The 10,714-nt window shown below is 46.0% G+C and overlaps 1 protein-coding gene across 1 annotated transcript in view; it reads right to left on the bottom strand.

The window, feature by feature from the left end:
• Nucleotides 1–1,393: 1,393 nt before the first annotated feature.
• LOC147095819 (uncharacterized) overlaps nt 1,394–10,714 on the bottom strand; it is a 48,605-nt gene continuing 39,284 nt past the window's right edge. Inside the window, exons 8-10 of the mRNA XM_085974825.1 lie at nt 7,425–7,526; nt 5,041–5,105; nt 1,394–3,992 (exon numbers count right to left, since the gene is read on the bottom strand). Coding sequence (XP_085830951.1) covers nt 3,681–3,992; nt 5,041–5,105; nt 7,425–7,526 — 479 coding nt within the window. The 3' untranslated portion in view covers nt 1,394–3,680. The remainder of the gene's footprint in view (nt 3,993–5,040; nt 5,106–7,424; nt 7,527–10,714) is intronic.

Genomic DNA, 10,714 nt, shown 5'->3' with positions numbered 1-10,714 from the left:
TTTTAAATATTTGCCAGTCTCTGCCAAGGCTGGGGGCAGGGCAATAGCAGCAGATAAAAATGATGTGAAAGGAAGTCCAGTGTGGAGGCATGAAATGGATTCTAAGGGCAAGTGATGGACTGATCCCCCATCCGCTCCACTGTCTTATGACTGGCAAGTGGACGTGCAGCTTCATGAGCTGATGTGAGGCAGGTTGTCAAATTGGCACTCAAGACACCCTCAAGGGCAGACTTGGTGAGACCAGGGTCAATGCTGTGTACACTACCCAGAGAGCCCTGGGGACAGATGGCAGGAGGTGGCACAGTTAAAAAGGAATCTGGTGAGGTAAGATTACCCAACAGTGTTATGTATTGGGCAGATGGCCCGATTCCATGCCACAAAGTGCTGCCCAGCAACCTAGTTCACACTTGCCTAAGCCAAGCCATCCCACACAAACACGGAGCTCACAATTACATGCATTCCCATACTTTGCAACAATCTTCAGTCCGAAGTGCCGAGTGGATGATCCATATCGTCCTCCTCCTGAGGTCCCCATCACCACAGAAGCCAGTCTTCAGCCAATGCGTTTCACTCCACTTGATATCAAGTAACAGCCGAGCGCATTGGATACAGCAAAGGCTATGGGCCCCGACAACATCCCGGCTGTCGGGCTGAAGACTTGTGCTCCAGAACTAGCCGTGCCTCTAGCCAAGCTGTTCCAGTACAGCTATAACACTGGCATCTATCCGACAATGTGGAAAACTGCCCAGGTATGTCATGTCCACAAAGAGCAGGACAAATCTAATCTGCCCCATCAGTCTACTCTCAATCATCAGCAAAAGTGATGGAAGGCGTCATCGACAGTGCTACCAAGTGGCACTTACTCACCAATAACCTGCTCACCGGTGCTCAGTCTGGGTTCCGCCAGGGCCACTCAGCTCCCGACCTCATTACAGCTTTGGTCCAAACATGGACAAAAGAACTGAATTCCAGAGGTGAGGTGAGTGACTGCCCTTGACATCAAGGCAGCATTTGACCAAGTGTGGCATCAAGGAGCCCTAGTAAAACTGAAGTCAATGGGAATCGGGGGGAAAACTCTACTGGCTGGAGTAATACCTGGCACAAAGGAAGATGGTTGTGGTGTTTGGAGGTCAATCATCACAGCCCCAGGACATTGCTGCAGGAGTTCCTCAGGACAGTGTCCTAGGCCCAACCATCTTCAGCTGCTTCATCAATGACCTTCCCTCCATCATAAGGTCAGAAATGGGGATGTTTGCCAATGACTGCAGTGTTCAGCTCCATTCACAATTTCTCAAATAATCAAGCATTCCGTGCCCGCATGCAGCAAAACCATGACAACATCCAGGCTTGGGCCTGTTAGTGCAACATTTTCAATAAGGCTCGAACACTGAAATCGGGCGTCATTGGTTTATTAAACATAGGGCAGCAACAACAACAACAACTTGTATTGATATGGCACCTTTAACATAGTAAAACATCCCAAGGCACTGCACAGGAGTATTTTAAGACAAAAAAATAACACTGATCCACATAAGGATAAATGAGTGCAGGTGACCAAATGATTGGTCAAAGAGGTAGGTTTTAAGGAGCGTCTTAAGGAGGAAAGAGAGGTAGAGAGGCGGACAGGTTTAGGCAGGGAATTCCAGAGCTTAGGGCCTCGGCAACAGAAGGCACGGCCAATAAAGGTTGAGCGATTGTAATCAGGGATCCTCAAGGAGGGCAGAATTAGAGGAGCGCAGATATCTCGGGGGGGCGGGGGGAATTGTGGGGCTGAAGGAGATTACAGAGATAGGAAGGGGCAAGGCCATGGAGGGATTTGAAAACAAGGATAAGAATTTTGAAATCGAGGTGCTGCTTAACCGGGAGCCAATGTAGGTCAGCGAGCACAGGGGTGATGGGTGAACCGGACTTGGTGTGAGTTAGGACACAGGCAGCCGAGGTTTTGGATAACCACAAGTTTACGTAGGGTGGAATGTGGGAGGCCAGCCAGGAGTGCGTTGGAATAGTCAAGTCTAGAGGTAACAAAAGCCTGGATGAGGGTTTCAGCAACGGATGAGCTGAGGCAAGGGCGGAGACGGGCGAGGTTACGGAGGTGGAAGTAGGCCGTCTTAGTTGTGCTGCGGTATGTGGTTGGAAGTTCATTTCAGGGTCAAATATGACACCAAGGTTGCGAACAGTGTGGTTCAGCCTCAGAAATGTTAAGGACAGGGATGGAGTCAGTGGCTAGGGAACAGAGTGTGTGGCGGGGACTGAAAACAATGGCTTCGGTTTTCTCAATATTTAATTGGAGAAAATTTTTGTTCATCCAGAACTGTATGTCGGACAAGCAGTCTGACAATTTAGAGACCGTGGAGGGGTCGAGAGAATAAATAGTGAGGTAGAGCTGGGTGTCATAAACATACATGTGGAAACTGACACTGTTCGAATGATGTCGCCAAGGGGCAACATGTGGATGAGAAATAGGAGGGGCCAAGGATAGATCCTTGGGGGACACCAGAGGTAACGATGCGGGAGCAGGAAGAGAAGCCGTTGCAGGTGATTCTCTGGCTACAATTAGAAAGATAAGAATGGAACCAGGCAAGTGCAGTCCCACCCAGCTGGACGACGGTGGAGAGGCGTTGGAGAAGGATGGAGTGGTCAACCGTGTCAAAGGCTGCAGACAAGTCAAGAAGGACGAGGAGTGATAGTTTACCTTTGTCACAGTCACAAAGGATGTCATTTGTCACTTTGATGAGAGCCGTTTCGGTGCTGTGACAAGGCAGAAACCTGTTTGGAGGGATTCAAACAGGGAATTACGGGCACGGATTTGGGAGGCAACAACACGTTCAAGGACTTGAGAGGAAAGGGAGGTTGGAGATGGGGCAGTAGTTTGCAAGGACAGAGGAAATCAAGATTTGGTTTTTTAAGGTGACTTAAATATACACTTAAAAGTTGTACTTCTAATTGAATCCCCAACCAGATCATCAGGTGCAAACGTGTTACAGTTCTGAGGTCTTAAGTATTTAGGTTTTTAAAGACCTATTAGAAATTGCCACTTGTTATAAATTTCTCACCCCCTCTGCGTGACAATTCAGATGTTTCTGCATTACTTTATACAAATGTTAAAATACAATGCCATCCCAGAAGCTGTGTTCCCTGATTTAAGACAGTTCTCAATGGAAGCCATGCTCCCAGATTTAAGGCAGTTCTCAATGGAAGCTGTGTTCCCTGATTTAAGACAGTTCTCAATGGAAGCTGTGCTCCCTGATTTAAGGCAGTTCTCAATGGAAGCCATGCTCCCTGATTCAAGGCAGCTCTCAATGGAAGCCATGCTTCCTGATTCAAGGCAGTTCTCAATGGAAGCCATGTTCCCTGATTTAAGACAGTTCTCAATGGAAGCCATGCTCCCAGATTTAAGACAGTTCTCAATGGAAGCTGTGCTCCCTGATTTAAGGCAGTTCTCAATGGAAGCCATGCTCCCTGATTCAAGGCAGCTCTCAATGGAAGCCATGCTTCCTGATTCAAGGCAGTTCTCAATGGAAGCCATGTTCCCTGATTTAAGACAGTTCTCAATGGAAGCTGTGTTCCCTGATTTAAGACAGTTCTCAATGGAAGCCATGCTCCCTGATTCAAGGCAGTTCTCAATGGAAGCTGTGTTCCCTGATTTAAGGCAGTTCTCAATGGAAGCCATGCTCCCTGGTTCAAGGCAGTTCCTCAATAGAGGCTGTGCTCCCTGATTTAAGGCAGTTCTCAATGGAAGCCATGCTCCCTGATTCAAGGCAGCTCTCAATGGAAGCCATGCTCCCTGATTTAAGACAGTTCTCAATGGAAGCCATGCTCCCTGATTCAAGGCAGTTCTCAATGGAAGCTGTGTTCCCTGATTCAAGGCAGTTCTCAATGGAAGCTGTGTTCCCTGATTTAAGGCAGTTCTCAATGGAAGCCATGCTCCCTGATTCAAGGCAGTTCCTCACGGTAGCTGTGGCTCCTGGATTTAAGGATGGTTCCTTCAGCTTCTACAGAAAAAAAGACAAAAAAGTGAATTAAAATGTCTGCAAACAGCTAATAAAAGGTTGCTTTTTGTTAAATATACAAAAATGAAAAAAACTTGGTAATATGTGATGTGTCTTTTTAAAATTACACTTTCAATTGGATTTTTTCCTTTTAGACATGAACAAGTTTTATTCGTCAAGTTCACTTTGTAAACAGAAATATCACCGTCTAGATTCAACAATAAATGTGTTGGCTATGGACCACAGTAACATATGGCCTTTAATCCAGTAATTTAAATCATCCCTAGACATGCAGCACTTTCCCCCTATTTTCTAAAGTTTAGGTTCTTTTCAACAGATCATTTATTGCAATTTGATAAAAGGCTAATTGGTTACAAATGTTCAGCTCTGACTGTGCTCCTCCAATTCTGCCCTCGAGCATCCGATTCTAATCGTTCAACCATTGGAGGCCGTGCAATCAGCTGCCAAGGCCCCAAGCTCGGGAATTCCCTCCCTAAACCTCTCCGCCTCTTTACCTCTCTTTCTGCCTTTAAGACACTCCTTAAAACCTGCCTCTTTGACCAAGCTTTTGGTCACATGCACTAATTTCTCCTTGTGACTCGGTGTTAAATTTCTTTGTCTTATAATATTCCTGTGAAGCGCCTTGGGACGTTTTACTACATTAAAGGCGCTATATAAATACGAGCTGTTGTTGTTAAACTCTTGGAATATTAATTTAATCTTTTACATTTTGCCTTTGGTTTTGTTTCATTTCCCGTTTAAATGTTCAACAGAGCACAGCTTATGAGAAATAATCCCCTATATCTGTGTATCACTGGGAGCAAACATCTCTGCTTCCAGTCAGCACTGTGGCGTGCATGTCTTTTGCTCATTAGATACTAGAGCATGTCCCACTCTCCCCAAAAATTACTCTCAAACTGCAAAATGAAACAGCATCTTCCATTTCTGACTACAATAATGTGTGAAAACTGCAGGAATGTTCAGTTACCGAAAGATTCAGAGCAACAGCTGTATTTCTAACTTGTCACTTGTATTTGACCCCAATACTTACAACACACTGAAGATCATCAGGATCTGTGTACAGAGGTCCAGTTGTCTGCTTTTTCCATTTTGAATCTGTTGACGTGAACATACAATGAGTTGCATCGATGCAAAAATGAACCGAGCAAAGGTTCCATTAAATGGATGATATTCTAATCAGTCCATAAGTTCTTTCCCAAAACACTTTGTCCTTCAAAAGTTTACCGTGTAGGTTTAACAGTTCATATCAAAACTCCCTTGTCCATTATATTATTGGCCTGCTTATTTAAATACCTTCGCTAAAATGGCAGACAATGGAATTTCACAAGAATATGTTATACTCCTGTCTTTTCAAAGCCTTAGGTCATTGTCCTGTAGTCTCAGGTTAATGGAGCATTTTATAATTGGCAAACAGGAATGAGCCAGTCAAAAGGAGAGTGTGGTAAGAAAAAGCCAAGGCGGCTGACTGGTCATGCATAAAAACAAATAAGATGTAAACAAAAATGTTTCTACAAAGTCATGTAACAAAGGTAGGTCCCGGGAACAGCTAAAGAAAACAAAAGCCGCTATTAGATCAGCTAAATTCACTGATCATTTCACAATATTCAGCTCCATTCATAATTAACAATAATTAAGCAGTGCTGGGTTGACAAGTGGCAGGTTAACCATTCCACCACAGAAGTGCTGAATAATGACCAGCTCAAATATGAAGTCCAGATATTTCTTCCTGACCTCCCAGCAGCACCATCATCGCAGAGTCCCCCAGCATCAACATCTTGGAGGTCAGCACTGGTCAACTGGACCAACATCATGGCTACTACAGCAGGGAAGAGGCTGGGTACTCTGTGACAAATGGCTCATCTCCTGGCCCCTCAAAGCCTCTCCACCATCTACAAGACTCAAATCAGGAGTCTGATGGAATACTCCAGTTGCCTGAATGGATCCAGCCACTACACTAAAGAAGTTCAACATCATCCACAACAGGGCAGTTCCTTTAATCTACGCCCCGGTCACTGGGCTTAATCTCCAACCCCTCCATCACCAGTGTACTGTCATACTGCAACCACAGTACATGGCAGCAACTCTCTCCTGCAAGCGCCACCATCGAAAATGACAAGAGCAGCAATGTAGTGGAAGGACCATCGCCTCCAAGTCAAACGCCATTCTGATTTGGACATTCCTTCATTGTTACAGCTGTGTCCTGGAATTCCATACCTAACACCATCACCGTAAGGACTGCAGTGGGTCAAGGAGGAGGCCAGTTACCTTCTTAGAGCAACTAGGAATGGGCTAAAAAATGTGGCCTTGCCAACAACACCCACATCCAGAAAACAAACAAACCTCCACAATTCGATTCACAGAGGAACCCGGTGAGCATCAATTATAGTTGCTTCCCAAGAGATGATGGCAAAGAAAGTGCAACAATTCTTATCTTAGGGAGTATAATGGCCATTTACCACCTCACCCTTGTCCCAAGTAATTCTGGGATGCTGCTCAATGGAGTCAAGACACATTTAAGAAAAAAAAATGTACATATTGATGAATGACAAATTTTAGATCCCTCTTCCAGTTAAAAGTTCTATCATTTCTTTTTCCTCCATAAATCAGGAATATTAGTGGCCTAAAATAAGGATACGCAAGCACTGCGTGCCGGCAGTTGGAGGAGGCCCAGGATCGGAATCCCACGCGGGCCCACAGCTCAATGGCCGGCGCGCTAGGTAATTGCAGGTCGGGGGCTTGCACCCACGGGAAGCCCCCGACCCGAATTTCTGGGCCGTTAACATACATTTAAAAGTTTCCCCTAATGCCATATTTCAGGATTTTTGACAATTCGCCTAGAAAGGATGTTTAGTTTTAGATATTTCTTTGGATGAGAGAGTCAGATTCAGGTTTCTAAGGATTAAGTTCCAAAGGGTCCAGCGTGGAGCCACCAGAACAAATTGTGTCAACACGTTCTGATGAGTCCTCTCCAAAAGGAGATGAGTTAGTTGTTAAAACGGTTATTTTCATCAGTTTGAGACAAGGGTGGGACCATTATAATTGTGCAGTAAAGGTAAATTCCTGATCATAAGGGATGTGGAGTCTGTTTACACAGGAGACCAGTAGCACTGAACTCGAGAGAATATAGAGTGCGGTTAACAAAACATCTCTAGCAAATGCAACATGAGGAATCTTGGCCAGGATTGTCCAATTCAGTGCTCCTGGCACAAACTCGGCAACATCAGTAAATTCCACACTCCCAGCTCATAATTGTTTTTCATCAGTTGGGTGAAAAGTAATGGGCCGGAGGTATGGAATTTTACAATATGCAATCCGTCAGGAGTGACTGAAGTGGAAAATCCCAGTCACCGTTCCTGCTCACAGCATTGTGTCCATTACAACAGTTTAGAAACAACTTGTACCATCATTACTTACACGCGAGGTGAAGCACACAGCTTATAACAAGAATAACTAACGTCACCACCACAGCAAGAATTATAGTTGATTGTAGATTGGCTGCTGGTTCACATCCTTTACCTGCCAATAGAGATCATCATGTCAATATCTGAACTGCAGTTCTAATCACAGATTAGCTGGAAGACGGATTTATTTTGGATACAATACATGCAATACATATTCTTTGACTTGTCTACAACACAGGTCATTAGAAAAAATAACTTCATTTGAGGCCTCACAGTTATACTAAAAATCCTTGGCTCCCAATTTTCAGCTTGTATTATTAGCTGCAGCACATTTGGTACGATGTACATCTCATTTATTATTATAAAAAATGCCAGGATACTCTGCTTCAGCACTCCTGGCACACTGGGAGCATGTATCAGGAAGTTGTGCATCTCCGGACCATGATTTTAATGATCTGAAAATCTTGGTTGGTAGTGCGGAATATCCCACGGTCCGTACCCAGGACAGTAAGGAGCATTAAAGCTGAAAATTCCAGCCATCACGTTCAGTAGACATTTCATGTCCATTGCACTTCATCTCACATTCAGATTTCTGTGTTGCAATTCAAAAAAAAAGTATAAAGTAACAAAGGCGTTTGGAATGTACAGAGAAACTCCCCAGGAACAGAAAATATCAGTCAGAATGTCTCCAGTCACAGGGAGTGGGGACAAGAGTCTTGAGACAGGGATCACTGTGCCTCAAGGGAAAATTGGATCAATATTTGAAGCACAGAGAGAGATGGATATGAGGAGAGAGCAGGGCAGTGGGGTTAGATTTGGATTGATCTAGCGACAATGAAGGAACGGCATATATATTTCCAAGTCAGGATGGTGTGCAACTTGGAGGGGAACTTGCAGGTGATGTTGTTCCCATGCACCTGCTGCCCTTGTCCTTCTAGGTGGTAGAGGTCGCGGGTTTGGGAGGTGCTGCTGAAAAAGCCTTGGTGAGTTGCTGCAGTGCATCTTGTAGATGGTACACACTGCAGCCACAGTACACCGGTGGTGGAGGTAGTGAAGGACGAGTTTCTGGAGTGTTGTTGGAGCTGCACTCATCCAGGCAAGTGGTGCGTATTCCATCACACTCCTGACTTGTGCCTTGCAGATAGTGGAAAGGCTTTGGGGAGTCAGGAGGCGAGACACTTGTTGCAAAATACCCAGCCTCTGACCCACTCTTGTTGCCACAGTATTTATATGGCTGGTACAGTTAAGTTTCTGGTCAATGGTGACCCCCAGGATGTTGATGGTGGGGGATTCGGCGATGGTGATGCAATTGAATGTAGTTAGACTCTTGCTTGTTGGAGATAGTCATTGCCTGGCGCGAATGTTACTTGCCACTTATCAGCCCAAGCCTGAATGTCATCCAGGTCTTGCTGCATGCGGGCATGGACTGCTTCATTATGAGGAGTTGCGAATGGAACTGAACACTCTGCAGTCATCAGCGAACATCCTCATTTCTGACCTTATGATGGAGGGAAGGTCATTGATGACGCAGCTGAAGATGGTTGGGCCTAGGTCACTGCCCTGAGGAACTCCTGCAGCGATGTCCTGGGGCTAAGATAATTGACCAACAACCACAGCCATTCTTCCTTTGTGCCAGGTATGACTCAAGCCCGATTCCCATTGACTTCAATTTTACTAGAGCTCCTTGATGACACACTCGGTCAAATGCTGCCTTGACGTCAAGGGCCGTCATTCTCACCTCTGGAATTCAGCTCTTTTGTTCATGTTTGGACCAAGGCTGCAACCCAAACTGAACATCGGTGAGCAGGTTACTGGTAAGTAAGTGTCACCTGATAGCACTGTCGACGACACCTTCCATCACTTTGCTGATAATTGAGAGTAGATTGATGGGGCCGGTAATTGGCCGGAATGGATTTGTCCTGCTTTTTGTGGACAGGATATACCTGGGCAGTTTTCCACATTGTCGGGTAGATGCCAGTGTTGTAGCTATACTGGAACAGCTTGGCTAGAGGCGTGGCTAGTTCTGGAGCACAAGTCTTTAGCACGACAACTGGGATGTTGTCGGGGTGTATTCTTTGCTGTATTCAGTGTGCTCAGCCATTTCTTGATATCATGTGGAGTGAATTGAATTGGCTGAATACTGGCTTCTGTGATGTTGGGGACCTCAGGAGGAAGCTGATATGGATCATCCCTTTGCAATTCTGGATGTAGATTTTTGCAAACGCTTCAGTCTTGTCTTTTGCACTCACGTGCTGGACTCCACCATCATTGAGGATGGGGATATTCATGGAACCTCCTCCTCCCGTTAGTTTTTTAATTGTCCGCCACCACTCATGATCCGTTGATTGTGGGATCGCTTAGCTCTGTCCATAGCATGCTGCTTTTCCTTTTTAGCATGTATGTAGTCCTGTGTTGTAGCTTCCCCAGGTTGGCACCACATTTAGGTATGCCTGGTGCTGCTCCTGGCATGCTCTTCTGCACACCTCATTGAACCAGGGTTGGTCCCCTGGCTTGATGGTAGTGGTAGAGTGAGGGATATGCCGGGCCATGAGGTTACAGATTGAGGTAGAATACAATTCTGCTGCTGCTGATGGCCCACAGTGCCTCATGGATGCCCAGTTTTGAGCTGCTAGATCTGTTCTGAATCTCTCTCATTTAGCACGGTGGTAGTGCCACACAACACGATGGAGGGTGTCCTCAGTGTGAAGAGAGGACTTCATCTCCACAATGGCTAGAGGCCATGGTCATGGACAGATGTATCTGCGGCAGGTAGATCGGTGAGGACGAGGTCAAGTAGGTTTTTTCCTCGCGCTAGTTCTCTCACCACCTGCCGCAGATGTTTGGCAGCTATGCCCTTGAGGACTCAGCCAGCTCAGTCAGTAGTGGTGCTGTGTCCTTCAGGACATGGCCAGCTCGGTCAGTAGTGGTGTTACCGAGTCACTCTTGGTGATGGACATTGAAGTCCCCTACCCAGAGTACATTCTGTGCCTTTGCTACCCTCAATGCTTCTTCCAAGTGACGTTCAAGATGGAGGAGTCCTGATTCATCAGCTGAGGGAGGGCGGTAGGTGGTAATCAGCAGGAGGTTTCCTTGCCCATGCTTGTCCTGAAGCAATGAGACTTCATGGGGTCCGGGGTCAATGTTGAGAACTCCCAGGGCCACTCCCTCCCAACTGTATACCACTGTGCCACCAGCTCTGATGGGTCTGTCCTGCCGGTGGGACAGGACATACCCAGGGATGGTGATGGAGGAGACTGGGACATTGGCTGAAAGGTATGATTCTGCGAGTATGACTCATCTGTG

This window comes from Somniosus microcephalus, unplaced genomic scaffold (assembly GCF_052327205.1).
Source record: "Somniosus microcephalus isolate GS21.2 unplaced genomic scaffold, FLI_Smic_1.0 unresolved_chr1, whole genome shotgun sequence".
Lineage (NCBI taxonomy): Eukaryota > Metazoa > Chordata > Chondrichthyes > Squaliformes > Somniosidae > Somniosus > Somniosus microcephalus.
Note: the sequence above shows the minus strand (reverse complement) of the source record. Positions and strands in the feature narration are given on the sequence as shown.